Here is a 27,524-nt window from a genome sequence, read left to right as displayed (position 1 = left end):
CCGACTCTGCTCTTATCTGACAGTACAGGTGCTATTAGCATTGCGCGTGACCCTGTGAAGCATGAGCTCACCAAGCATATTGGCGTTGATGCTTTCTATGTGCGCGCTGCTGTGCAGGATCAGGTTATTGCTCTTCAGTATGTGCCTTGCGAGTTACAGTTGGCGGATTTCCTGACGAAGGCCCAGACTAGAGCACAACATGGCTTTTATCTCTCCAAACTCAGTGTTGTTCATCCACCATGAGTTTGAGGGGGGTGTTAGAGTTATAATATAAGTCATGTACCCTTTTGTATTTATCCCAATATATAAGGGGTTTCCTGCATATAGTCCACCACCTGTACATGTATATATACCGGCCTATGGCCTTATGGGAATACAAGTTGCTTATTCCTAACAGAAGCCTCCTTCTAGGCCAGTCCCTTTACATGGGCTTGGGCCCTAAGAGATAAGTGGATGGGCTGGGCCCATACCGGTTCAACACTCCCCCTCAAGATGGATGGTAGATATCTATCATTCCCATCTTGTCACATGCTAAGTTATAGTCCTTTATTCCCAACCCCTTTGTCTAACAATGTGCAAACTGTTGCCCATAGCTGACATGAGTAAGGTTGATGATCCCGGCATCAAGTTTCTCCTTAATGAAGAAGCGACCAGTTTCCACATGCTTTGTCCAATTGTCCTATCATGTTGAACTGGGTTATTAGCAATGGCTATAGCTGATTGATTGTCACACCACACCTTCAAGGGTCCCTTCCTCAAAAGTTTCAACTCGTTCAGTAGGTACTTCACCCAGGGCAACTCACACAACCCTTGGGATAATGCTCTATACTCAGCTTCTGCTGTTGATCTAGACACAACCGGCTGTTTCTTGCTTCTCAATGACACCAAATTTCCTCCCACAAACACACAATAGCCAGAAGTTGATCTTCTATCACCTTGACAACTGGCCCAGTCAGAGTCACCATAGCCATCCACCTCAAGATGTCCACTCTTCCCGAGCCACAACCCTTTACCCGGAGTCCCCTTCAAGTATCTCATGATTCTGTGCACAATATCAAGATGCCCACTCCTTGGTTCATGCATGCATCTGCTCACCACCCCCATAGCATATGTAATGTCAGGCCTCGTATGACACAAGTACAACCACTTCCCAACCAATTTCTGATAATCTTCCTTATTCACTAGCTCTCCTGATTGTGCTGTCACTTGGTGATTTTGTTCAGTCGGAGTAGGGGCAGTACGACATCCCATCATGCCCACGTCACTCAAGAGATCCAAGGTGTATTTTTGTTGGCACAAAGAGATTCCCTTCTCTGTCCGAGCCACTTCAGTGCCAAGAAAGTATTTTAGGTTACCCAAATCCTTTACCTCAAACTCCTTGCTCAAACAACCCTTCAGTCTCTCTATTTCCTCCTTATCATCTCCATTGATGATAATGCCATCCACATAAACAACAAGAAGGGTGACCTTCCAACCAGAGTGCTTGTAAAACACCGTGTGCTCACCGTTACATTGACCATACCCCATTACCACTAACGACATGTCTGAACCTATCAAACCATGCCCTTAGTGATTGCTTCAGTTCATACAAGGATTTCTTCAGCATGCATACCTTCCCCGTAGTCTTTGAAGTTCCAAAACCTGGTGGTATCTCCATGTACACTTCTTCCTGCAACTCACCATGCAAGAAGGCATTCTTGAAATCTAATTGATGCAACTTCCACCCGAAGTTTGCAGCACCGGAGACCAATATCCTTACTGTGTTCATCTTTGCCACGGGAGCAAACGTCTCATCGTAGTCAATTCCATAAGTTTGACTATATCCTCTGGCGACCAATCCGGCCTTATACCGTTCCACCTTCCCTTCAGGATTCTGCTTCATTGTATAGATCGACTTACAACTCACTGCTTTCTTTTCAGCTAGCAATGTGTTTAGCACACATGTCATGTTTTTCCTTAGTGCTTCCAATTCTTCTATCATCTCTTCATGCCACTTCGGATCTTGCTTTGCAGCCTTCCAATCCTTCGGAATTGACACAGTTTGAAGGGAGGCAACAAACGTGAGGGTGACAAAGCCTTATAAGACACAAAATTGCCAATATCAAGATCATCACAAGCATCATCCTTCGGTAGAGCCTTCCTTGCCATTTCACCCTTTCTTGCCGCTTCACGTGTAGCCTTTCGCAATGCAATGGGCAGCTCCACTGTGTCAGATGAGCTTGTCTCACTGTCTTGCTGCTCCCCCTGCACTCTTGCCTCATTGCCTTGCTGCTCCCCTTGCACGTGTGGTTGTCGTCGAGAGTACACCAGGGTGTTCGTCTGCCATCGATCCCGAATAGGAAGCTGGAGATTACCAATCTAAATGGAACCCATTGTTGGCTGAACTGGACCTGCACATCGCCATAAGTGAGAGTACCAACCGGAATTGTACCCACAATTGGCTGGACTTGAACATGTACATCCTCGTCAGTGTTAGTGCCCACAGAATCATCCTGAGAATGAGATACAACCTTCTCCCCCTCTTGATCATCCTGCACAGAGTGCAAGTGGTCAAGCTCTGCAAACAACAGACTTAGGTCTATCAGCCCACCATAGAATGGCTTAGACTCCCTGAAAGTCACATCCATACTTATAAATCGGCGTTTCTCAAAGGGACACCTACATATGTATCCCTGTTGACTCGAAGCATAGCCCAGAAAAACGCACTTCACTGCCCGTGGATCTTGCTTTCCAATAGAAGGTCGATGGTCACGAACAAAGCAGATACTGCCAAATAACTTTGGGGGAACAAGAAACATTGTCATTCAATCTTTGAACTTGTAAACGGTTCCTTTTCTTTGTGTGGATCTACAAATAGCAAATAGTGTATAAAGAGAAAGAAGTTAACCACGAACAAAGCAGATACTGCCAAATAACTTTTGGGGAACAAGAAACATTGTCATTCAATCTTTGAACTTGTAAACGGTTCCTTTTCTTTGTGTGGATCTACAAATAGCAAATAGTGTATAAAGAGAAAGAAGTTAACTTGCTCTTGCTGAAATAAAGAGAAAGAAGCTACTCACAAATTCGAATGCGCTCCAATTCCTCTCACAACCGGATGATGAAGCACAAAGACTAACAATATGCTTTGCAAACCTTTGTAGCTCAATTGCTTGACCACCATATGAACGCCACCAATCAACTTAAATGGTAAAAACCCAAATGCATTAGGAGTTTGCATAAAAAATAACTTGCTGAAATTAAATAGCTTTTCTTGCTGAAATTAACTTGAGTTGACCTACGAGTTTTTTTTTCTGAAATGTTTTGGATTGCCATCACATTAGCAAAGGTTCCTCGCTGGTCCTCATAGAGAACATATTGTGTATCAATCTTCTTGCGAGTTTCGACATCAAGTACCATTTTTGCAAGGACATCATTAAAGCAACTTAGCTCCCCAACTAGGGCATCATCACCTCTTGACAATAGAAAAGAACTTTCCAGGGTTCAAAAACAAAGCAGCCCCATACAATGGATGATCCATTTGAGTCTCCCAACGTTTATCAATAATGTCGATGATCTTCTTGAGCAAAGCTTGCTTGTTTTGATGCGGGAAACCCAATTTCATCCTCTCTTTTGCATAGCGCATTACTGCTGTCATTTCTGGCATGGCAGGAACCTCATCATCGTCCGCTATCATAAGAGCTGGAAGAAGAGGAGTTGAAGCTCTAAGGCAGTTCTCAACTGAATGCCACCATTCTGCAAAAAGTATAATTTCTTGCACATACAAACCAGCCTCTGTTTTTGCCAATTTGTTTCCAACCCATGCTTGACATGTAAACAGAGACCTCAAAGCTTGCTTGTGGGTGACCAAACTCTTGAGAGCAAGATAGGATGTGGCAAAACGAGTGGCTACGGGTCTCACAAGATCCAGCCCACCCGTGGCCTTCCTCATTAGACTAAGAATTCTGCCATGCCTATAGATGCAAGTAGTGACTCGTCTACCCCTATAGTGGAGCATTGAACTGTTGGTGTCATGGTTGTTGAATCTACCTCCACTACATCATCATCATCATCATCTGGCTGTCTTATGTTTCTCCTGTTGTTTTCCAAATATTCTAACATCTCCCTCCTAAGTTGTGTGGTAGCATTTGGACAGCCTGTTGCATCCCCACCGGTGGCTGCAAGATGCTCTTTGTGTCTCTTGATCCCTCCTTTAGTTATCTTGCCACAAAGATTGCATACAACAATATTGACATCGGTAGGTTTCCACCAATACCCATAATTCCATCCAGGATCATTTGACCTCCATGGCCTGTGTGCTGGATATTTCATTGGATCATAAGCACCCTCATGAGCATCACCATCCCCATCTGCCATTGTGTGACTAACAGCCAACAATATATTAAAGAAACATCCACTAAGCTACTATTCTAATAAGCTAGACAACTAGTATAAAGAAGATCCACTAACAATATACTAATGATTCACTAACAATACACTAATGATCTATTCAACTAACAAGGACAAGCATCAATTATTGTAACCACAGGTGGCTCCAATAACAAGCGGGCAGGCAAGCAGCTCAGCACAGCAGCACCACATGCACAACAGTGAGGGGCGGAGAGGAAAGAGACAATGGGGGAGAGAGGGCAGTCGTACCTTGTTGCCCTGCTGGGGGAGGGATGCGCCAGGGGAGGAGAGGAAGCTTGGCCGGCGATGGGAGGAAGCTGGACAAGGGAGGAAGTTTGGCCGGCGCACGAGATCTGGTGGAGGAGGGGCTGGCCGCCTGAGAGGAGAGAGCTCTTCTCTCTCTCTCTCTCTCTCTCAGATCGATTCCTTGCACCGGTGTGTTCCCCACTCTCTCTCCCATCTATTTCACCTCAGATTGCCCCCAATTTCTATCCAATCCTGCCCAATTTCTGTTTCCCGCCCCGCCCCTCACCAGTTTCCCTCTCGAGGAGGGGCTGGCCGCCTGAGAGGAGAGAGCTCTTCTCTCTCTCTCGATTCCTTGCACCGGTGTGTTCCCCACTCTCTCTCCCATCTATTTCACCTCAGATTGCCCTCAAATTCTATCCAATCCCGCCCAATTTCTGTTTCCCGCCCCGCCCCTCACCAGTTTCCCTCTCGACCTGGACCAGGGCGTCCAAATTGGACCAGGGCGACGCCTCCCTTGTGTAGGCGACGACCTTGATGCCTCAATAGGCGAATCTGGACGCCTTGGGCGATGGCCTAAGGCAGGCCCGACGCCCTGCCGTCTCCGGGCGCTCTGACGCCTAGGCGTTGCCTAGGCGACGCTTTGTGGACGCCTTAAAAACCATGAGTGGCGTCCAAATTGGACCAGGGCGACGCCTCCCTTGCGTAGGCGACGACCTTGATGCCTCAATAGGCGAATCTGGACGCCTTGGGCGATGGCCTAAGACAAGCCCGACGCCCTGCCGTCTCCGGGCGCTCTGACGCCTAGGCGTTGCCTAGGCGACGCTTTGTGGACGCCTTAAAAACCATGAGTATAGCAGTCAATAAAGGTAACAAAGTACTTCATTCTATTCACTGACACAATTGGGCTCTTCCATACATCCGAATGAATGAGCATAAAAGGAGATATGCTCCGAAGCCCCTTACTCACATATGTAGCTCTTGTGTGTTTTGCATATTCGCAAGCATCACATGTCAGCTTGCCCTTGCCTATTCCACACATAACATCCGGAAATATTCTACTTATCTTATCAAACGAGACATGTCCCCTCCTACAGTGATGGATCATCGCCTGCTTCTCCTTGTCCTCCATGGTCGCAGCACAAATCAAGTCTGGCTGCACCCCCTGGTCCATATACGAGAGCCCCCTACGTCTGGTGCCAGTCCCAACCGCCTGCCTCGTTTGTCGCTCCTGAATCTCGTGACCGAATTTGTCAAGGATCACACGACAGTCTATTTGATCAATGAGAACACAGAAAGAGACTAAATTGACGGGAAAAGCTGGCACATGTAAAACTGAGAATAGGAAGATGGTTGGAGTGCGCTTTACCGTGCCAACTCCAATGACATGCTGTTTTGTGCCATCAACAGTTTGTATAGTGCCCGTGTGAGAAGGAGGATGCTTATTGTAAGATTCGAACATGCAGGATTTGCCCGCAACATGCCTAGATGAACCCACTCTACACCATTCTCATTAGCAGCAAGAGATGCCTTTTCCGGACTATCTTCATTAGTGGAGGTCCAGTGAGCACAATCTCCATAGCGATTCAAGCCTGCAGTTTGGTGCTTTGATATGAAAGCATGAAGCTCCTCCAACTCAGCCCTCAACTTAACGGTCTGAGCATCCTTCTCACGTGTCTCCCCCTCGGCTGTTTCCTTGCCAGCCTGGATTTCCCCCACCTTCCTCTTGAGGCTTTCCAGTTCCTCGCTGAGCCTCTCAACCTCTGCTACAGTAATGTTGTATTCCTTCTCTGACCCTGCACTGTCCTTTTCTGCACTGTCCTCACCACTCTTCTCTGGCTCCACATCACCCCTTCTCATGTCATCATTCCCTAGAGACTCCTTGACTGCATAGTGAGCACCAGCCGCAGCTATAGTATCACCCATCTCCTTCAGAACAACAGCATTCTTGGTGCTGCCAGCAGCACCATTGGCCCCTGCAAAATGCGCCTCGATGGTCACAAGACGGCACTCCCTGCCGACCTCCTGCTCCATCAGAAAGAGCCTCTCCTTGAGCGTGAGGCTCTCCCCCTCAAGCCCTTCTCCTCTACAAACAGCAGCAGCAGCTCCCAACACACACCACCTCGTCCACCTACAGCAGCAGCAAACACAGCTTCAGGCAGCTACAGCCTCCTCTGCAGCAGCTCTTCTCTTCCCTTCCCATTCAGCAACAGGTCCACAGCCAGCAGCTCCAGCCGTACCAGTCACACTTATTCTGCACAGCAGCAAAAACAGCAAGCACCAGCGCACAGCAGCAGCCCACAACTCCAGCAGATGCAGCCGTACAGCAGCCCTCAAGCAGGTTCCTGGCGTCTGATACCATGTTGAATCGTGAGAGGGGAGTACCTGCAGACTGTGTGTATGTGTGTGGCGGCTGAGCTGGGAACGGGATGGCTTGAAGCCTCCTTCTAGGTCAGTTCCTTTATATGGGCTTGGGCCCTAAGAGATAAGTCGATGGGCTGGGCCCATACCGGTTCAACAGTTCTCTAGATTGAATCAGTTAGGATTGGCTAAAAGCATCCATAAAGTTAGTGCATCTCAGCGCTAGTACTTGTATATCCCCTCTGGTTAATGCTGCAAAGACTTGATCGAGCAAAAAAGAACGGATGTCCCTGGGCATGTACCATGTCTCAATAATTTTAGAGACTGCTGCAAAATTTAGCAGTTTGCTGCTTGACATCTGGGTTGGTAATTTGGTATATCATTGTATAAGCACGAGTCGTTTTGACTTAGTGTGGGTGTCCCTGGGCATGTACCATGTCTCAATAATTTGATCTATAGAATAGTGAATCGTTATCAGGAATTAGGTGGCTATCAGCTTGCTGTTAGGAGCCGGCTATACTGGTCATGTAAAGTATGGCCACTTTCAGCGCATCTCCATGGGTACTCCGACAACAAGGCTTTTCAGTCTCAAACAAATAGGGGCAGGCTAGAGCTGAAACCCATAAGATCTCGTAATGGTTATAAGATCTCGTAACCTAGTCATGGTTCTGGCACATGGGTAGCTAACTTCCACACATCCTTGTTTATGACTAGTTCTTTGATGATATATTCCAATCCTTTAGGTCTCTTTGCGGATTCCTCCCATGCCGAGTTTGATCTATCCCGACATGTCTTGACATTATCAACACACTTTAATCTTCCGCTATGCACCAACTCCTCTGGATGCCCGCGTTGTATATGCCTAAACCATCTCAGACGATGTTGGACAAGCTTCTCTTCAATTGGTGGTACCTCAACTCTATCACGTCTATCATCATTTGCTCTGATCCTTTCTTGTGTGGCCACATATCCATTTTAGCATGCACATCCCTCTTCACCTAATTGTTGGATATGGTGCCTTTTAGTTGGCCAACATTTTGCGACATACAACATCGTATGTTGAATCGTCGTCCTATAGAACCTTTTAGGTTTTGTGGCACTCTTGTCACATAGGACTCCGGAGACTTGGTGCCACTTCGTCCATTTGCTTTGATACGATGGATCACATCTTCGTCAATATCACCATCTTTGTGCAAACCCCTAACACCACCACCATTGCCAAAACCACCATCACCTCCAAAACCCCCTCCAATACCCCCCACCACCAACATTGTTGAAACCACCACCATCGGCCATAAGATTTTGAAGCACCATCCTCCTATGGCACATGATCTCCATTCTTCTCATCTCCCAAAATTCTCTTGTCATCGAATCCATGCCCTTTGGATTCAATCATCATGAACCGGTCCTCCTGAGCGGTCTTCTCATCCCTCCTCTTTTGCTCCTTAAGAACGATCTTGCGCTCCTCGAAGACACACCTAGTTTCTTGATGCGGCCTCTTTGTGTTTGTAAAGGTGTGTCACTTGATGCGGCTTCTTTGTGTTTGTCTTCTTGGCCAAGACCACCTTGGTATCCAAATGTGTGGCCAACATAGTTTCTTTGACCTTCACCATGTCACTAATTTGCTCCCTCAAAATTAGATGCCTTGGTCGACCTCTTCACCCTCTCCTTGTCCTTCTTGGTTCCATCAGGCTTGCCCTTGTTTCTTCCTCCTTTTGGTGCATCATCACTATCATCATCGTCTTTCAAGTTAACAAATGCACCATTCTTTGGAGGAGCTTCGTTACCCCTTAGCCTCCATCTCTCTCTAACTTTAAGCAAGAGCCAACAATGTTGAAGCACGAATGGCTTGCCTTTGAAACCTGGGCTTTGCTTGAATCTTTCATGGGCATTGCGATCCTACATTTGCAAAGGAGGCACCATTGAGCTCAACTTGTCATCAACGTAAACAAGATCATAATCGTGCACAACTCGAAGGCGAGCTCAACTTACATAATCATCAATTGTGCATCCACTTGGGGGTGCGTTCCGCACTTGCTCCAAACAACCACTCCAACTACTACATGTTTTCTTGATCACATCCCAATGGCCTTGGATTCATTTGAGTGAACGGCCAGACGAGAATGACAAGAGCTTGTGATATTTGTCCTCGATGCGTTCCCGATACTTCCTCCCTCTTTGATCTTTACCGGTCACTGCATCAAGTGACACACTCTCCCATGCTCAAATCAAGCAAGCATCCTTGGTCTTCGTGTAATTGCTAAGGTATGGTGGACTCGCATGACATGAGAAAACACAAAATATCAACGGATTTGGTGGACGCAGCGGAATAGAAAGCTAGATGTGATAGCAGCGAAAGAAAATCAGAAAATTTATGGCGGTGAAAAAGAAAACACAGCAGAGTGGCAAGAGGCCAAGTGCCCACGTACACAGCAAGATCATGTGTACAAAATCAGAAGCAAATGGAAATAGCACGAGCTTGCGTCAGTAGGCAGAGGAACACGCAAGCAGCAGCAGAAGCATGCAACACGCTAGCACCACACACGTGCACAGGGAAGAGCAACCCGTGAGCAGCCCGGGACGCCCAATTCAGGCAAGAGAACAGTCGGGCGGGACGAGGCCGATGGATTGACGTGAAGTTGACCAGCGGTTCACCGATCTTGGACGGGATGCACGAGCGGAGAGGCCACCCACCAAGCTGCAGCTGGACTGATTTGGAGTACGCGTGAGCACGCAGGATTGCGTCTGCGCCGGCCTTCTGGATCACGCGCGCGAACGTTGTAGATGGCCCAACCGCCATAGTGGGCAATGACAGCAAGAGCATGAGATCGATCCAGAAGAGGTCGATCGAAGATGGATGACCGAAAAAAAAATCGATCATGAAGCGAGTTGCAGTGCCAGCGGATCGGCAGCCTCGTGCTGCGAGAGCCAGCAAGGGCGGCTGGAGCACGACGACGACAGCAGCGCGAGCAGCAGGAAAACCACCCACGTTCTCGGCTGGATCGCCAGGTCGGGAAAGACGCGGTGCGACGCCTCGGCGATGGGCCACGAACGGGATCCAGACGGCACACCAGCAACAGGAGGAGATCGGGAGTTGGGTCCCTGCTTCGAGTGGGTCCAGCGGATCTCGCGAGCTCGAGCAGGAGCTAGCGATCAGCGATCAGATCAGGTCGGCTGGGGAGCGAGGGAATATATTGGATCGGGAGGGCGAGTTGCGGCACCCCAAAAAAAAACCTAAGCTCTAATACCATGTTAGGAAAGCAACTTATCTATATTGAAGGCCCAAGGGGCATATATATATTACACATGACTTGAGGTGCAAGGAAAGTAAACATAGACTAATAAGGACTCCTAGACTAATACTAATACTAATAAGGACTCCTAGAGTAATACTAATACTTCCTAGCAACTTCCTCCCTCTTTGATCTTTACCGGTCACTGCATCAAGTGACACACTCTCCCATGCTCAAATCAAGCAAGCATCCTTGGTCTTCGTGTAATTGCTGGTTCTTCTAAATTTTGCTTGGCTAGCATCAAACTCCTCAAGTTCTTCTACTTCATCATAGTCGACACCCTTCTCGTCCTCCTCGGTTTCGACTTCTAGTTGTATGTCAAATGCATCAAGTGGACCAACCAAGTCCATTTTGTTCTCCTCCAACAAGTCGGCATATGATGTATGGACGTTGTAGCTACAAAATCCGATAGCCAAAACACTAAGGTATCGAAGCAAAGTTGACGAAGCAATGATTTTTTACCTCTCCGGCGTTTGGTCGAACATGTTGTGGGCATCGATGAGATTGCAGGGCACATGGTTAGCCGGTGGGGTTGGAGGAGGCGCCCGTCCTTGCACCACGATCACCTTCTTCCTCATGCCCTTCGCTTGCGACTTGGCCGTTCGCCGGAGGGGTTGGAGGAGGCGGCCGTCCTTGAGCCGGCAACCCCGATGGGAGGAAGCACAACCGCAGCTGAAGAAGATGGTGCGGTTGTGGGTACAACTCCATGAACGACGTGTCTCCCTTGCCGCTTCCGCTTCATTCCGACGGTGGAAGGAGTTGGCGGGGCGGTGGGAAACACGGTCGCCATAGGCGTGGGAGGACGAGGTGGCGCCAATGGGGCCGGTGGCTGCGGGAGATCCATGACAGAGATTGGAGGCGCAACGAGGCGAGATGGCACGGGGCTGGACAGATTGATGGTGGTGGTAGTGTGGGGTCGCAGCGTGGAAGGGCCAGAAGTTTCCCTCCCGCCAAATCGTGCGCGGGATAGAGGGAACGACATATTGGCGCGTGGGATAGATTTGTTGGATGCGGGGCAAAATATGCAAGTCCTCGCAATTTTTTTATGGGACCTGGTCGGGACGATATTTTGACCCGGTCCCGTAAAATTGTGGTTATTTTGCGGGATGAGGCGATATAGCGGATCTGCTAGAGTTGGTCTTATGCGGTGGTCAGTGATTCCCATACTTCATTTTTGGGCTTATTTGCTTGATCCCACGATAATTAGTACTCCCTCCGTTCCTAAATATAAGTCTTTTTAGAGGTTCCACTAGAAGACTACGTACGGATGTATATAGACACAATTTAGAGTGTAGATTCCCTCATTTTGCTCCGCATGTAGTCCCCTAGTGAAATCTTTAAAAATACGTATATTTAGGAATGGAGGAAGTACAATTTTGAATAGTCCCTTATTCTTAGAGTTGGTACATTCTTTGGGCATTTTGTTTGATTGAAAAATGAGGTTGAACAACTTAGTTAGTTAGCCACATTATCAGTTATTTCTCCAAGGCATCTCCATACTCAATGGGGATACAATCGAGACTCATCACCTTGCCTGCTTTCTTTCGTTTTTAAAGCCTCTTGATTGGTTGCACGAAATGTTTGTTGGTATCATCAAAGGAGTCGTCCAACTCAATGGATGAGGTGACATTCTATCCGTTGAACAGTTTGTGGAAGTATTCTTGATCTATCGTCCTTCACGAGAAGTTGATATGTTCCATCCTTGATGCATTTGATTTGGTTGACATTCCTCGTCTTCCTTTTCTTTGATCTTGGGCCATCTTATAGATGTCCTTTTCACCGTCCCTCATGATTAAACGCTGATAGAGGTCCTCATACGCCTGGCCCATTGCTTTACTCGCAACTCGCTTTGTGGTCCTCTTTGTCACCTTGTACTTCTCTACGTTGTCTGCACTCCTATCGAGGTGTAGGCGTTTGAAACATCCTTTCTTCTCCTTAATAGCCTTTTGAACATCATTGTTCCACCACTAGGTATCCTTCGCTTCGCTTCTACTCCCCATCTACACCTTAAACTCTTGTGAAGCCACCTTTTGAACGCAGGTTGCCATCTTCACCTCCTTCCTCCCAAGAGCCCTCCTTAATAACCCTATCCTTGAAAGCCTAAGTTGCCTCCCCTGGAGCTTCCACACTTCATTCTAGCGACTTTGGCGCACTTATCCCGCCAGACACGTATGTGAAAGTGGAAGTACGCCACCACAAGCTTATGTTGAGGGACAACACTCGCTAGGTATCACCTTGCAATCTAAGCAATCTAAGCAATCTAGCAAGAGTGTGACCACTTCTAGAAATCACTAGATGGGATTCTCTCTTTCTAAAGCTAGCTACAATCATGTTGTAGGCTAAAGCAAAGCTTAAGATATCCTCCTTGATTCGTGTTGCCGTAACCAAAGCCCACATGCAACCCTTCAAAACCCGTGTTAGAACTACCCACGTGGACATTGAGGTCTCCTCCCGTGAAGGGCTTTTGGCAATAGGTACACTCCTAACCATGCCCCCAGGCCTTCCTAGAACTATCTTGGTGCTCTCATGGTGGCCTACTTGAGAGGCATACACTCTGATAACATCGAGAACTAAGTCCCCAATGACCAGCTTGACCATACTAATCTGGTCCTCTTGCTGCTTGAGTGCTTGACTAAGCTTGAAGCTGGTGCCCTCCACTTCCTTTACCTTCCCTCCCTTCCATTTGGTTTCTTGGATGCATAGGATATCAACACCTTCCTCACTTTTGTATCAAGTAACTCTCGTAACTCATCCGCTGGGTATCGTACATTCTGGCTACCTATGCAGATCCTACTTGGCCCGGCTAGCTTCCCCAAAAGGGTTAAGAGCAACTCCAATGGGGCGACCCATTTCATCCGCCGTCGTCCGTTTGGGTCGGCGCGGACACAAGGTGGCCCAACGCGCCGACCCAAACGGACGCACGTTTGGTTTTCATCCGCAGGCGACCCATTGCCGGCCCATTTTTGAGCCGGATTTGCGTCGGCGTGGACACGCGACGGACGCGCGCACGCTCGCCTTCTCCTCCCCCGGGCCCGCTGGTCGGTGGCACATTGGCCTCCCCCATCCAACCCTCGCCCGCCACCTTCGTCGCTGACGCCGCCGTCCATTTTTGCCGGCGACTCTGCCAGCTGTCGGCGCCTTCACATCCGCCCAACAACGCCGCCCACTCCCACGTCGCTCGCCGCCGCCGGGGAGCTGACTGCTCCCTCCCTCGGCGCCCCCACCACACAACCCGCCCTCGACCAAGAAGCCGCCTCGCCACCCGGCCAGATCCTCACCGGCACGCTCGTCGGACGCCGGCAGGGCAGCTAGCTGGTCCGTGCGTGCCGCGACTCCCTTCGCCGTCCGTCTCCTTTGTCGACGCCCGCAAGCTGTTCGACAGTTTGCCAAGGTACAAAATGGACTCCGCCGACGAGTTCTTTTCTCACAATTTCCTTTGCGACTCCGACGATTCGTCGTCCGATGACGAGGAGGAGATATTGGCTGCCGTGTTGGTCCATCACCACCTCAACAGCCAGCGGCAATTGTTTCGTGGCTCCATTCCAGGCCACCTTCCGGCGTTGAATCGCAACCGAGAGAGCGGGCATTTCCTTCTTTGGAAGGACTACTTTGATACAACAAACCCCTTGTTCAAACATCATAAATTCCGCCGCCATTTCCGTATGAGTAGGCATCTTTTCAACCGTATTAGAGAGGGGGTGGTCGACTATGATGACTATTTCGAGTGCAAAGAGGATGCCGTTGGCAAGATAGGTTTTTCCTCTTACCAGAAATGCATTGCTGCCCGGTGATCTCATTGATGAGTATGTCTGTATGAGCGAGTCTACTTGCCTAGAGTCCCTGTATAAGTTCTGCAAGGCTGTTATTGCTGTGTTTGGCCCTGAGTACTTGAGAGAGCCGACTGCTGAAGATACAACCCGTTTGTTGGCGATGAATACCAGTAGGGGCTTTCCTGGGATGCTTGGTAGCATAGACTGCATGCACTGGGAGTGGAAGAACTGCCATTCTGCTTGGCAAGGGCAGTATAAGGGTCATGTCAGGGCTTGCACTGTCATACTAGAGGCCGTGGCGTCTGAAGATCTCTGGATCTGGCACTCTTTCTTTGGCATATGGTCGGATCACACAATTGATATCAACGTGCTTCAGCGCTCGCCGGTGTTTGCTAGGCTTGCCGAAGGCAACAACCCACTGGTGAACTTTACTGTCAACGGCCGCAACTACGACAATGGATACTACCTGGGTGAAGGTATCTATCTTCAATGGACCACTACTGTCAAGACAATACCCAACCCTGTCGGAGAGAAGAGGAAAAGATTTGCCCAAGAGCAAGCGAGTGCTGGGAAGGATGTCGAGCGTGCCTTTGGTGTTTTGCAATCTCGATGGGGCATCCTTCGGTATCCTGCTAATATTTGGAGCACGTAGATATTGTGGGAGGTGATGACTGCTTGTGTGATCATGCATAATATGATCGTAGAAGACGAGCGTCCGAAACGTCTGTACGATCAAGGGTTTCAGTTTCAGGATGAGAATGTTGTGCCTTAGCATGGAGGAGCGGCAACGTTTGAACAGTTCATCCAATTTCATCAAGACATGCGTGATTGGGAAGCTTAATTGCAACTGCAAAATGATTTAATTGAGCATATGTGAGCTCATGTTGGCAACCAATAGATTTATCTTCTTTTATTCGTTTGCAAAACTATGTGAGAACTATGTAAGACATTTTTATTTTTATTCGGCTTGTAATAACTATGCTATTTTATACGGACCAAATTATGTTATTTGATTCAAACTATGCAAATTTATGCAAAATAGGGCGGCCAGCCGGCCACGCCGGCACATATGGGTCGGCGCGTTGGACGCACTGCCGACCCATATCTAAAACAGGACGGACGCTGGGCGGGCGGCCGACCCAAACGGGCAAAAACGGATGAAATCGCCGTCCGTTTGGGTCGCCCCATTGGAGTTGCTCTAAGCCCCAACGGGCAGTCGGAGACAAAATATACCAGTCCTACGGTCCTCCCCAAACTGGCCCATTTGGTCGGACATGTCCGCCCAAAACCCAGCTCAAATCTGTGTCAGATATGGGCTGTCCAGAAATGTCCGTCACGTCGGAACTGACAAGCCAGCCCCTCCCCAAACCGACTAAATCGATATCTTTAAATTTGAACTATGTACTCTGGATAATATTTATGTTTGAATTATGTATTTTTAAATTTGAACTATTTATTCCTATGTTCTATCTAAACCTTTCTAGTATTCAACAGTTTTGTTTGAAAAAGATGAAAAGGGCAAAAAATGGGGCCAACAAATAGGGAGGGGTGAAATGGGCCCCACTGTTGTAGGGGCAGACAAATGGGGCCCGATCCCTGCTGTCCGTGGACATATGGGGCTCAAATTTGCCACTTGCCCTTGGAGATGCTGAGCCGGATATCATTCGAAGCATTGATATTTTACTGGAGTCAATGCTATGTGTAGCCCTACTAATCGAGGCATCTAGCAAATACTCCCTACGTCCCAAATTGTAAGACCATTTTGACACTATGAAATGTAAGACCACTTTGGGACGGAGGGAGTATATTTTAACAAAAATGCTATTGTGATTACATAATTGCAGCCATTCTAACACTTCAATTTTCGCAGAGTGAGTACCTGGAAATGCCCAAGGCTTGGATTTATTGAATTGAGGAACTGCGGTGCTGCCAGTGCTTGCTGTGATAGTCAAATTGACCGACTTTATGATTCTAGGAATGCTAACGATTCATTCTCACATTGTTTTTGGTGGAATGTCAGTGTAGTTGTATAGATACTCAGAGATAGGTTGGGCAATCCAACCATAACTGAAATTGATGATCATGTAGGGCATCAAACATAATCAGAGATTACATGTAATTCGGCCATTCACTATTTCCAGTGTTCCTTGCTACAGGCACAGCCCATTTGATGTTTAGAAGTCATTATGTTAAGTGGTGACTGAAAGACTTGCTAATGCTAATTGTTACCAGTTGTAAACCATGTGCATCTCTTCGTATTTTTTTTTTTGCTAATGTGCCTATCGTAAAAAGATGCTGTTACTGATTTGTTGGTTGCTGCTTGGTTTCCTGGTTTGAACTTGATTTTCAGGCTCTGTGTAACGTTTCCTAAAAGAAAGCACACGCCTTTAGCGGCAATACCCAATGATGGCACGAGCATAATGACACACACAAATCAATGCTGGTTCCGTTAAAAAAAAGTACAAATCGAGGATGGTAACATGCATCATGACTATCACGGCAACAAAAGAGCATCAGGGTCTCAGGCTCAGTTTTGAAATTGTCGTCCGAGCCGTTGAGACGCAAGGAAAACTCAGCATGATGCTGTATTCAGAAAGGAAGGGTTGCGTCATTACTCATTAAACATACTAGCTAATTGCTGATGCGTTGTAACATGGGCATATATTCTAGCGGTATAGTATTAGCTTGACATATCCTAAATTATGGTAAGATTTGGTTTGATTTGAGTATGGGTAGACATGCACCAAAAGTTTTGATTTGGTTAAGGTTTTGGTAAGATTTGATCCGAGTATGGGTAAAGAAATGGATGAAAAGTTTTGATTTAGTTGAGATTTTGATGAGATTTGATTTGATTGAATTAATGTAGGGCATAATTTTGATAAGATTTGATTGTGTTAATGCAGGGCATAATTTTGATAAGATTTGATTGTGTTAATGCAGGGCATGGCATTCAAGTAGGACAAGGTAAGAAAAGTTTTTAATTTGAAACCAAAGGAGGGCTTGGAGAGGAAAAAACCAACGCCCTCTGAGGAAACCCTAAGGAAAAAACCAACGCCTTCTGAAAAGATCCAAGTGAATGCACCAACTCCCCTCTAATACTTCCTCGGATCCATACTTAAGAGTTAAGAACATAAAGATGCACAACACATCATTAATAAAAACACTAAAATTTCTTTTCAATTTTCTTAACCAGGCTCCCATTAGCTCCCAGCAGCGTTATTAGGAACCTCCGAAATTCCATCCCAAAATTCTTTAATCAGCGTGGGTGCCAAAACTGATTTTACAGTCCTAGGATTGTGAGCACACATGGTTCCCACATTCTGCTGTGCTTACAGTTTCACTCTTGCAGTGGTCTTCCCTGTCTCCGCACTCATGGTGCAGCCAATTTCTTTTGGCATAACCATGTGGACGGATTGAATGGCGTGGAGAGTCGGAGCACACAATCTTTAGGTGTAGAATTGCTTTATGGGCAGTTACTCCAAAGTACAACGACATCTGCAGCCTACCTCCAATGGCAATTAGCTTCGCCTTGGCTGTGCCCTCCTATTCTTATTTGCTGGAACAGATAGGCTTGAGGGAGTCAACTTTCGAAGAGAAGCATGCAGCATCATGACTGCAAAACATAGCACACTGAGTTATAAGAATAATCAGAAAGAAACGAAAATGAAGGGGAGAGGTAAGAGTCATTCACCTGCATAACTCAACCCAACGGCATACACAAGAGCAAACTGCAGGTTGCATACATATAGTAGTATAGCAGTGGCTGTTCAGGAACAAAACCAATTGATAGTTAAGAGATGAGAGCATCAGACTACAGGTACACCATTCGAAATAAAAGAAAGTTTAACAGGATAGCACCAAACCACAGGTATGATATTCGAAATGAAAAGAAAGATGAACATGACCCATGTGTCTTAAGATGATCATTTGTGCAGGTCAGGTGGGGTGAAGGTGTGCAAGAAAATTGGTAACTTGGCACTGTCCTAAGAATGTAGGCCTTAAGGTTTGTGTTTCACGCATCGTAAACCAGGTTGCTGCACTTGCGCCATTGCATCTGAGATTTCAAGTTACGCAACGAGCAACGAACAACTCCCATCCATGTTTGCACTGGACACATGGATTAAACTTTTACAGTTTGTACAAATATTTTCCAATTGATTGAGAAATGAATAATTGAGAAAACAAATGAGGAATTATTCTTAATGTGTGCCGTGTGACAGTTCCTCATGATATATATAGCGAATAAGAAACATGCTGCATGGAATAATCAGTAAACTACATAAATAAATATACACTATGACCAAGTAGAACAACTTGAACAAGTCATGTGTTTTGTCATATTCAAGCATATCAATAATTTCTTGAAGAAAATAGAACTTTGTGACATTTTTCTTGCTCGAAGCATTTACAAAGTTGCTGATCAATGAGCGAAACAAACTAGTCAGAATCATCATAAAGGAAAAAAAAGGCTTCCAAAACATGTACGGTGTTCTGTTCAAGATATCCTTTCAAGAATATTAAGAAACGAATTCCGTATATATCCACTGCCAATCTTATCTACTCCCTCCATGTAAGAGCGTTTTTGACACCACACTGTCAACGCTCTTATATTATGGGACGGAGGGAGACCCATGCCTATACACTGTCAGTGATACTGTTGCAAATGAAATCCACATAGCTGTTCCTTTCATCATTGCACTAGCAACATTTGGGCAGAAACAATATCTGAAACCCAACACTCACCAATCTGTGCGCAGTGCAGAAGAGCCTGCCCAATTCCGGGCGCTCGTTCAGCGAGCCCCCACCGGTCCCGGCAGTACCGCACAGCCTCCCACACGGCGAGGCTGGCCAGCAACCCCAGTAGCGACACAGGCATCCGGTACCTGCACACATGCCGCCACAGACAGCAGCAGCAGCAGCTTTAATACTCCACCCGCACACACGGACATGCAAAGACAGGACAGATAACGAAACGAAGGCAGGGATGAAGGAAAAGAGGGTAGATGACAGCGGCGTACAGGCAGCAGGCGAAGACGAGGATGGATAGCGCGGCGTAGTTGCGGGCGTAGCGGCGGACGTTCTCCTGGACGCGGAGTCTGGCCTGGGTGGGGGTCGGGGGCCAGGAGTAGGAGGCGGCGCCGGGGGGGCCGATGAAGGCGAGGGACCAGGAGGGGGTGGGCGCGGCGAGGTCAGCGGCGGAGAGGCACGCAAAGGGGTTGAGCGAGAGGAGAGAGGCTAGGGTGCGCGCGAAGGCGAGGACCTCGGCGGCGGCGCCGGGCCCCGAGGAGGTGGATGCGGGGCTGGCGCGTGTGGGGGCGGCGGCGGCGGGTGCGGGGGCGGAGGAGTCGAGGAGGTCGAGGTAGCCGGAGTCGCGGAGCCAGCGGTCGAGAGCGGGGTCCGGTACGCTCAGCGAGAGGGGGTTGGGCTTGAACGACGACGACGACATGGCGCCGCTGGGCCGTACACGGTTAGCAGGACAGGGGCGGTGGTTGCTTTGCAGTGCGTTTCTCTTCTTCTTTTTATCAATCAACTTATATAAAGATCAGGAGCGAGTACGCCTGCGCCGTGGGGGACAAATTCGCTGCTTTGATTTACCACGACTTGATCCTATGTAGGGGTGAGCATATTAACCGATAGCTGATGTACGGAACCGAAAGAACCAGGACCAAAACCGAATAAACCGAAGCCGAAAAGTCAGGGTCCTAGGCTGACTCGGCCGGCTGGCCATGGAGGCCGAGCGCTCTGTCTCTCTACTTCCTCCGTTCCCAAATATAAGTCTTTGTAGAGATTTTACTAGTGCATTACATATGAATGTATATATACATACTTTAAAGTATAGATTCAATTATTTTGCTTCGTATATAGACCCTTAGTGAAATCGTTTAAAAGACTTATATTTAGGAACGGAGGGAGTATAATCCTAGCAATCACCCTATACAAAATAGGTTAATTGCACTACCACAGTTTGTGGTTTAGTACCATCTCGGACAACCACTAGGAAAGGTACCGCAGGGAAGACAATAAAAGATAGTAGTGGTACGAGCTAGCCATTCATTTCATCTACCGCTTCTACTGACACGTACAGGCTGGCTAGAAAGGAAAATAACATCTTGCGCCTAAACTTTCGGGTTGTTCGGTCAGAACCGATCATAGAACCGAGTTTTCGGTTTAAAAAATGTCGGTTACCTACTTCTGTTCGAACCAATCTGTCTGCATTTTCAGAAAACCGGAAAGTTTGTTAACACGGAAAACCGAACCGAAAGCTTCGGTTAAACCGAATGCCCAGTCCTGATCCTATGTACCCATCAGCTATTTAAAACTGGGGAGCACCTGTTTGGTCGTTCCAACATTTTGTATTGCATCTCCGTCCGTTCTAAAAGCGAAGCCGTGCGAAGGGGAACCTAACGAACACTTAGGCCTTGTTTGGCATAAGTGGTTTTCAAGCCCTAAGGAGGTGGGGATTCTAGGGGATTTGGTGAATCCCTCTCTTTCACCCAATCCTCTTGAATCCCCATTGCACGAGTTCCCCTAGCCCCCCCTCGATGCTTCAAAACCACATGGTTTGAGGTGGATTTCAGTGGATTGAAGGGGTTTGCTCACCACAAACCCTGTCCGTCAAATGGACATACAGGGAATCGTGAGGTTTCTGGCCCCCTCGAGGATATATAATCCCCTAGAAACCTCCCCAAACCATGCGCACGAAACAAGGCCGTAAGAGCATCTTCAGCCCTCCCCCTCCCCCTCAACGACCTGAAATAGCGTCGCTGGGAGGCGAACCGACGTTAAATTTGTGGGGCTGGGTCGTCTCCCAGCCGACGCTTTCGACCCTATTTTGACGCAAATCCGGTCCAAGTTTGACCTAAATTTGACTCACTTTCGACATAAATTCAACAAAAACAATTTTTTTATGACAAAGTTTATAACATAAATCAATACAAATTAAATAGTTCAACGAAGGAAGCTCATAATTCAAACACAAATTAAAATAAATCGAACTAGGCGTTGCCCTTGAGCCTTCATAGGTGCTCCACGAGATCGTCCTGCAGTTCTTGATGCACTCGTGGGTCTCAGATCTCCTTGCACATATTAAGGAAGGCAACCCATGTTGCCGGTACCTGGTGATCAACAACCGCAAGAGGACCCGCCTGAAATATGGTTCAGCGTCAAACACTCGCTCTTCCTGCTCGCTCTCAATGATCATGTTGTGCAAGATGACACAACAATTCATCACCTCCCACATATGAGATTTTGACCATGTTAGAGCGGGGTACTAGACAACAGCAAATTGAGATTAAAGCACACCAAATGCTTGCTCGACATCCTTCCTACAAGCCTCCTAGCACTTAGCAAAGTGTGACTTCTTGCCTCCTACGAGAGGGTTCGAGATAGTCTTCACAAATGTGGACCATCTCGGATAGATACCATCTGCTAGATAGTATCCCTTGTTGTAGTGGCACCCATTGACCTCGAAGTTCGCCGGAGGAGCACGACCTTCAACAAGCTTCGCAAAGACATTCGAGCACTGCAGTACATTGATGTCATTGTGAGTTCCTGGCATGCCAAAGAAGGAGTGCCAAATCCATAGGTCATGTGCGGCCACTGCCTCAAGTACCACACTACAACCTCCTTTGGCGCCTTTGTACATCCCTGCCAAGCAAATGGGCAGTTTTTCCATGCCTAATGCATGCAGTCGATGCTTACAAGCATCCCAGGAAATCCTCTTCCTGCATTCTGTGCTAGGATCCGAGTAGTGTCTTCAGCACTGGGTGATCGCAAGTATTGTGGTCCAAACACTGTCACACTGCCCTACAGAACTTTTACAAACACTCAATGGTGGTGGACTCGGCCATGCGTCCATAGTCTTCCTGTATATCACTAGGAGCTCCATATGCAAGCATCCCCATAGTTGTGGTGCACTTATGGAGTGAGGAGAATAATTCAACCGTGCCGGTGCATTCCTTCTTGCAAATGAAATAGTTGTCGAACTCCCGGATGACATTCACAATCCCGAGGAAGAGCTTCTGGCCCATCCAACAACGGTGCCGAAATACTTTCTTGCCGTGCAGAGGAGCGTCGACGAAGTAGTCGGCGTAGAGCATGCAATAACCCTCCATTCGATGTCTTTGTTTGCTCTTGCAGCAATCCAACGCCGAGCCACCTCGTCGTGGCTTTTCATTGTTTGCAAACAGGCCGGCCAGCGCAGCGAGGATCATGAGGTGCTCTTCGTCAGCGGTGTCCTTCTCAGCTTCCTCCTCCATCAGAGCCGTGAACACGTCCTCATCGTCCGAGTCCATGGCTAAACATGCAAATCGTCGAACACTTGTATGGCGTGATGGACGGGAAGTCGCCGATCCCCGTCCGCATGTCCAGGAAAGCTTGCCTAGGAGAGCGGGATGGAGGCTACCGCGAAACCGGCAGGAAATGGCCTTTTCTAGCGGCGGCTGTATGTTGTATCTCGCCTATGGGCAGGTGGGCGGCGCCGGTATCGGCATGGTGGTGCGTGAGGGCGAATTTGGCGGGGGAAAGGCGTTTCTCGCCGCTTTTTCTTCCGCCGGAGCCCCCAAGTGCCCCCAGCATGCTCGGTTCGGCCTGGGATCGTCGACGCAAAAAATGGGCCCAACCGGCAAAAAACGAAGTCCCAGGGGCACGACTGGGCGGATTTTTTATCGCCGGTGACAAAAAGGGGCCTCGGGGGGCCTATTGGGGGCGCGACTGGAGATGCTCTAAAGATCAAGAGCGAGCACGCGTGCGTCGTGGGGGCCAAATTCGCTGTTTTGACCCTTTGTCGTTAGTTTAGCAGAATTTGATCCCATGTACAAAACTGTTTCGGATTTGACCATTTCCCTACCGTTATTGTCTTTGGCGGTAGGATAACACATCCTACCACCAAGGCCTTTGACGGTAGAACTTACCGACGTCGTCACGTTCGTTCGGTGCGAAAAAACCCCATCGCCATAGTATTTGGCGACAGGATGTGTTACCCTACCTTTGCCATAGTCTTTAGCGATAGGATGTGTTACCTTACCTTCATAAGTCTATGTAGTGGAAAATCTAGTGGAGGGGGTGGGGGGGGGCATGAGGCCCAACTCCTTTGTATACCGTAGCACAATATTGTAGCAATTGCTACAATATACAAAAGGGCCCGGGCGGCCTGCTCGGCTAGATCCAACCCTGAGTCTATGGTGGTAATGACATGCATACAATTATAATTTTTATTATAATTGCATGCAGGTCCCTACCGCCATAGACTATGGCGGTAGGGTCTTTTTTCCCACCGAATGGGTGTGACAATGTAAGTAAGTCTTACCGCCAAAGGCCTTGGCGGTATGATGTGTTACCCTACCGCCAAAGATAATGGCGGTAGGAAAAGGATTAGATTTGAAAAACTTTTACAAAAAGGGTTAAACCGTGCTAAGCTAACGACAAAGGGTCAAAATAGTGAATTTGTCCGCCGTGGGGTGGGGAACGGAACATGTGATATTTTGCCCCAATTTTATATGTGTTCTAGACGCACCAGTTCGTTTTTTTCGAGTGTGGGTCTAAATCGTACCATATTTTCATATAAGGCATAAATAAGTTATACACTCCACTTCATACCAAGGCAAGTCTGAAGACAAGCCAACACACATGAGGGCATTCAAATGACAAACCACTATACCCATTACAACTGCAACACAAGGGGCCTATTGTGACAGCCCGAGACCGATGTTCCAGAAGATTCCCCTTTTATTCCGTTATCGCCGTGTGATTATTTTATTTGTCGCATCATCATCGCATCATCCGCATTGCATCGACACTCCGTTGCCGCCAGTTTTCAAATCGTGTATCCGTTATTAGTTGTCGGTTCTCTCTGTTCTCGTCGTTTCCCGTTCTAAGCCCGACCGCACACGCACGCGCGTGCGGCATCGTCAAAACCTTGTTTTTAAAAGTGTGTATAAAACTTTCTCTGATTGGGTTGAAACTTGGCATGCGGTCTTATTTAGATATGGGTAGGCCGCCTGCCATTTTTAGTCGCAATCGGAGTCCGTCTGGTACCCGAACGGCCGACCGTAGCGGCACCGTCTTCGGTTATTCGTGGGACGTGTTTCGGTATTTTAAATCGCGTTGCCTTGCCGCTCCATTTCCCTCTCGTCTCCAGCTAGCCACTCTACACAGCCACTTAGCCCATCCCGTGTTCGAGTCCGTTCGATTCCTATCGCGCGGTTGAAACCGGGGCGAAAAACTGCTAAACCTAGCCCCCCTTCCCTATTTAAACAGCCCCACCTACCTAATCCGGCCTTCTCCCACCTCTACCTCGAAATCCGCGCCATCCCTAAAACCCTAGCGTAGCCCCCACCTCCTCTCTCCTTCCTCAGCCGACGGGGCCCGCCCGAGCCCGCCGCCGCCCCTCCCGGCCTGGATTCGCCGCCAGCTCGTGGGGAGGAGCCCCCGAGCCAGCCCCTGCCCGAGCAGCGGTCGCCGCCCCACCGGATCCCGACCGTCCTCGCCGCGTGCCGCCGCCGCCTGCCGGCGCGTGCCCCTGCTCCCCGTCGGCCGCAGCCCCTTCGCCAGCGCCCGGGTGGCCAGGCGCCGCCCCCCTCGCGAGAGATCTGGATCGGGATCCAGATCCGTCGCCACGCCAGCGCCAGCTCCGAGGCGGCCCAGCCGCCACTTGGGCCCACCTCGCTCGGCCTCCCTCCGCCGGCCCAATCCCCGCACCGACCTGGCCCAGGCCACAAGGTGAGCAACCCGTCTATTCCCCGCCCGACGTGTTTTAGTTAGGTTGCACCAGTTTAGGCCTGGTAGCATTTTCTAGGATTTTCGAATTTATTTTGGTTGAGAATAATGCTAGATTTTCAAATGCCCGTAGATATTTAACCGTGTATCGGATCGCATCGAATTATATATGTAAAACGTGTAGAATTTCGCGTAGGTTATGATTTTGCATCTTGCATGCATATTTGAAGTAGTTTGACTCGCCGTATGCCTAGATTTGCGTGTTGTCCTAATAGAGAATTATCCCGTAATTGTTTTTGTGCGTGTCCGGATTGCTCAAATCCCGTAGTTTAAATGCTCATGTTATTGGGGACCTTTTGCCATGTATTTTAGAGTATTTGTTTGCATTTTTTCATGTAGGTTCCGTTGCTAGTTTGTTATATCGTGTTTAGGAGATATTCTCGCATATATGTGTGGCGATATTTTTATTTTGCAGCCCCTCATACCATATATGTTTCTGGGGTAGAAAAATCCATAGAATTTAATTGTGCATTTAGTTTTAGCTTTTGATAAAGTTAGTGCGTAAGATATTTTGCTATGTTGCCCTTTTTTATTTTGTGGAATTTAATCCGTGCATGATATGAATGAGTTGTCAACTAGATATATGCCCTTAGATGTGTAGGCTAGCCTCTGGTAATTTTGGTTGCAATAGAAATCCATGTTTAGGTGTTATTTGTTTGTTGTCAACGTGCTAGAAAATAGTGCTTATTTGGAGATGCTGAAATATTTCGAAGTCTGAAATCTGTTATATTTTGTTGCTGTCTTACCATGAATTTATCTGGTGATCTGTAGCTCTTTTGAGGTTGGTGCAATGGAGTTAGTTGTAGTCCTTATGATTCTCTAAGATGCTGTGAATTTTCATGCCATTTGGTGCCCTGGAGCATATAGTTTTGTTGCTGTCAATATGCCTTCAGATCGAAAATTGCACTGTCATAAACTGATATTTTCACTAAGTCTGAAACTGTGAGCGAGATGCCATTTTGTGAGTTCTTTTTCTAGTGATCCATGCTGCCATGCTAGATGTTATTGGTAGTATGTTGTAGAGAATCTTGACCACTATTGCCTCATGCCTTGTTTGAGCATTTTGGAATTATGTAGCATGTTGTTTTAGGGTGTAGAATATGCCATGTTGCTGTTTTTGACAGATTATGACTATTTCTTGTTTAGCTTGTAGTTGTTGAACCGTTGCTCCGTTTTGATCGTGTCCTATATGAAACTTGCTTAGAATCTTGTGTAGTTTCATATTTTGTTGCTCCCTTCTTGGTTTGGGATGCTTGTGACTGTCGTCGCACACATATCGCATTCATGCCATCATATCTTGCGGTGTTCGTATCTTTTGAATCGTAGCTCAGTTGATGATGTTCTCCATGTGTAAATTGATTGGAACGACACGTAGAATCACGTGAACCTATTTATTTTTCTGTTTAACAATTATTAAAACATGTTAGTTCAGATCTGGACAGAATTATGAATTAATGTATGAGGTCAGTTCGGAGATGCTATAAGTCGTTTCCGACCTCATTTAAAATGCCTAGATAGGTAGATTAATCACGCTTCACCGCTTGCCATGTTTAACCACATTTAATATTTCCGTGTACCTAATCGAGATAGAACTAAATAATTCGTATGTGGAGTTTCGTTAATATGCAAGTCGTTGCATATTAAACTTCACTTAATGTGTAGTGTTTGATTGTTGTGAATTGACATGCCATGTCTTGCATATATTCAACTGATCATGCATCATATGTGGATTGCATCTTGTCGTGCATGTGCCGTGGTGAATATCTGTGTTGATGCTTGTTTCCGGTTTCTTTCGTCTCGATAGAGTTCCGCAAGCGTGTCGGAAAGTGAGGACCCGTTCGACTACGTCGGTTCGTCTGCTTCACGGAGTCGTTCTTCTTCCAAGCGGGATCTCAGGCAAGATGACCATTTCCCCAGATACCATTACTATCATTGCCATGTTAGTATTATCGTTTCTGTCTCTATGTCTCGTTACCCACCACCGGTTAAATATCAACCTCTCAACATTACTATGAAAACCTTCAACCTGTTCATAACCTAGCAAACCACCGATTGGCTATGTTACCGCTTGCTTAACCATGTGTTAGCGTTGCTAGTTGCAGGTGCAGTTGCTTCCATGTGATAACATGGGTTCCTTGTTATATCACCATATTAATGCTATTTAATTAACGCACCTATATACTTGGTAAAAGGTGGAAGGCTCGACCTTTCTAGCCTGGTGTTTTGTTCCACCTTTGCCCCCTTAGTTTCGGCTACCGGTGTTATATTCCATAATTGAGCGCTCCTAACACGATTGGGGTTGTTATGGGGACCCCCTTGATAATTCGTCTTAGATTAAAACTGGTCTGGCAAGGCCCAACTTTGGTTTTACATTTGCCTAATAACTAATGATAATGCATAGGGACCCGCCGGCACCCGCGGAGTAATTAATCAACCCCCGGGCCAGTGCTCCTCATGAGTGTTGGTCCCACCTGAGCGATGTCCGGCGCCCCTGGTCACCCAGGGTTTAGCCAACCCGACGTCTAGCTCATCCGTCGTGTCCTGAGAACAAGATACGCGGATCCTATCGGGTTCGTCGACATGTCGGGCGGCATTGCTGGATTAGTTTTACCTTTTACGAAATATCTTGTGCATCGGGATTCTGGTGATGCTTTGGGTAATCTCAGAGTTGAGGTTTTCCACTAAGGAGTCC

General features: G+C 47.6%; 2 protein-coding genes across 5 annotated transcripts in view; one reads left to right on the top strand and one right to left on the bottom strand.

Annotated features, from left to right (window-relative positions):
- LOC123398083 (histone-lysine N-methyltransferase TRX1-like) overlaps nucleotides 1–16,295 on the top strand; it is a 30,100-nt gene extending 13,805 nt beyond the window's left edge. Inside the window, exons 25-26 of one of the 4 annotated variants that reach the window (XR_006610068.1) lie at nucleotides 15,551–15,807; nucleotides 15,927–16,295. The gene's annotated coding sequence lies outside the window, so the exon portion shown is untranslated. Of the gene's footprint in view, nucleotides 1–15,098; nucleotides 15,512–15,550; nucleotides 15,834–15,926 lie in introns of those variants that run through there. The other 3 variants (XR_006610067.1, XM_045092591.1, XM_045092592.1) reach the window with 3 other exon arrangements.
- Nucleotides 16,296–17,129: 834 nt separating this feature from the next.
- On the bottom strand, nucleotides 17,130–19,571 carry LOC123398085 (PRA1 family protein H). The gene is made up of 4 exons (XM_045092593.1): nucleotides 19,075–19,571; nucleotides 18,800–18,939; nucleotides 17,748–17,819; nucleotides 17,130–17,669 (listed from the first exon to the last, which is right to left on the bottom strand). Exons 1-4 carry the CDS (start codon nucleotides 19,500–19,502, stop codon nucleotides 17,575–17,577), a joined length of 735 nt encoding a protein of 244 aa, XP_044948528.1. The 5' UTR covers nucleotides 19,503–19,571; the 3' UTR covers nucleotides 17,130–17,574.
- Between the last annotated feature and the right edge of the window lie 7,953 nt (nucleotides 19,572–27,524).

This window comes from Hordeum vulgare, chromosome 5H, assembly GCF_904849725.1.
Source record: "Hordeum vulgare subsp. vulgare chromosome 5H, MorexV3_pseudomolecules_assembly, whole genome shotgun sequence".
NCBI lineage: Eukaryota > Viridiplantae > Streptophyta > Magnoliopsida > Poales > Poaceae > Hordeum > Hordeum vulgare.
Note: the sequence above shows the minus strand (reverse complement) of the source record. Positions and strands in the feature narration are given on the sequence as shown.

What these genes read in the sequence shown, in the direction of transcription:
- LOC123398085 (XM_045092593.1), bottom strand. Translation starts at nt 19,502, where the DNA reads ATGTCGTCGTCGTCGTTCAAGCCCAACCCCCTCTCGCTGAGCGTACCG. An exon ending in TCTGCACTGCGCACAGATTG is followed by an intron (nt 17,820 to 18,799) that starts GTGAGTGTTGGG and finishes GTTCCTGAACAG; the next exon opens with CCACTGCTATACTACTATAT. An exon ending in CGTTGGGTTGAGTTATGCAG is followed by an intron (nt 17,670 to 17,747) that starts GTGAATGACTCT and finishes TATGTTTTGCAG; the next exon opens with TCATGATGCTGCATGCTTCT.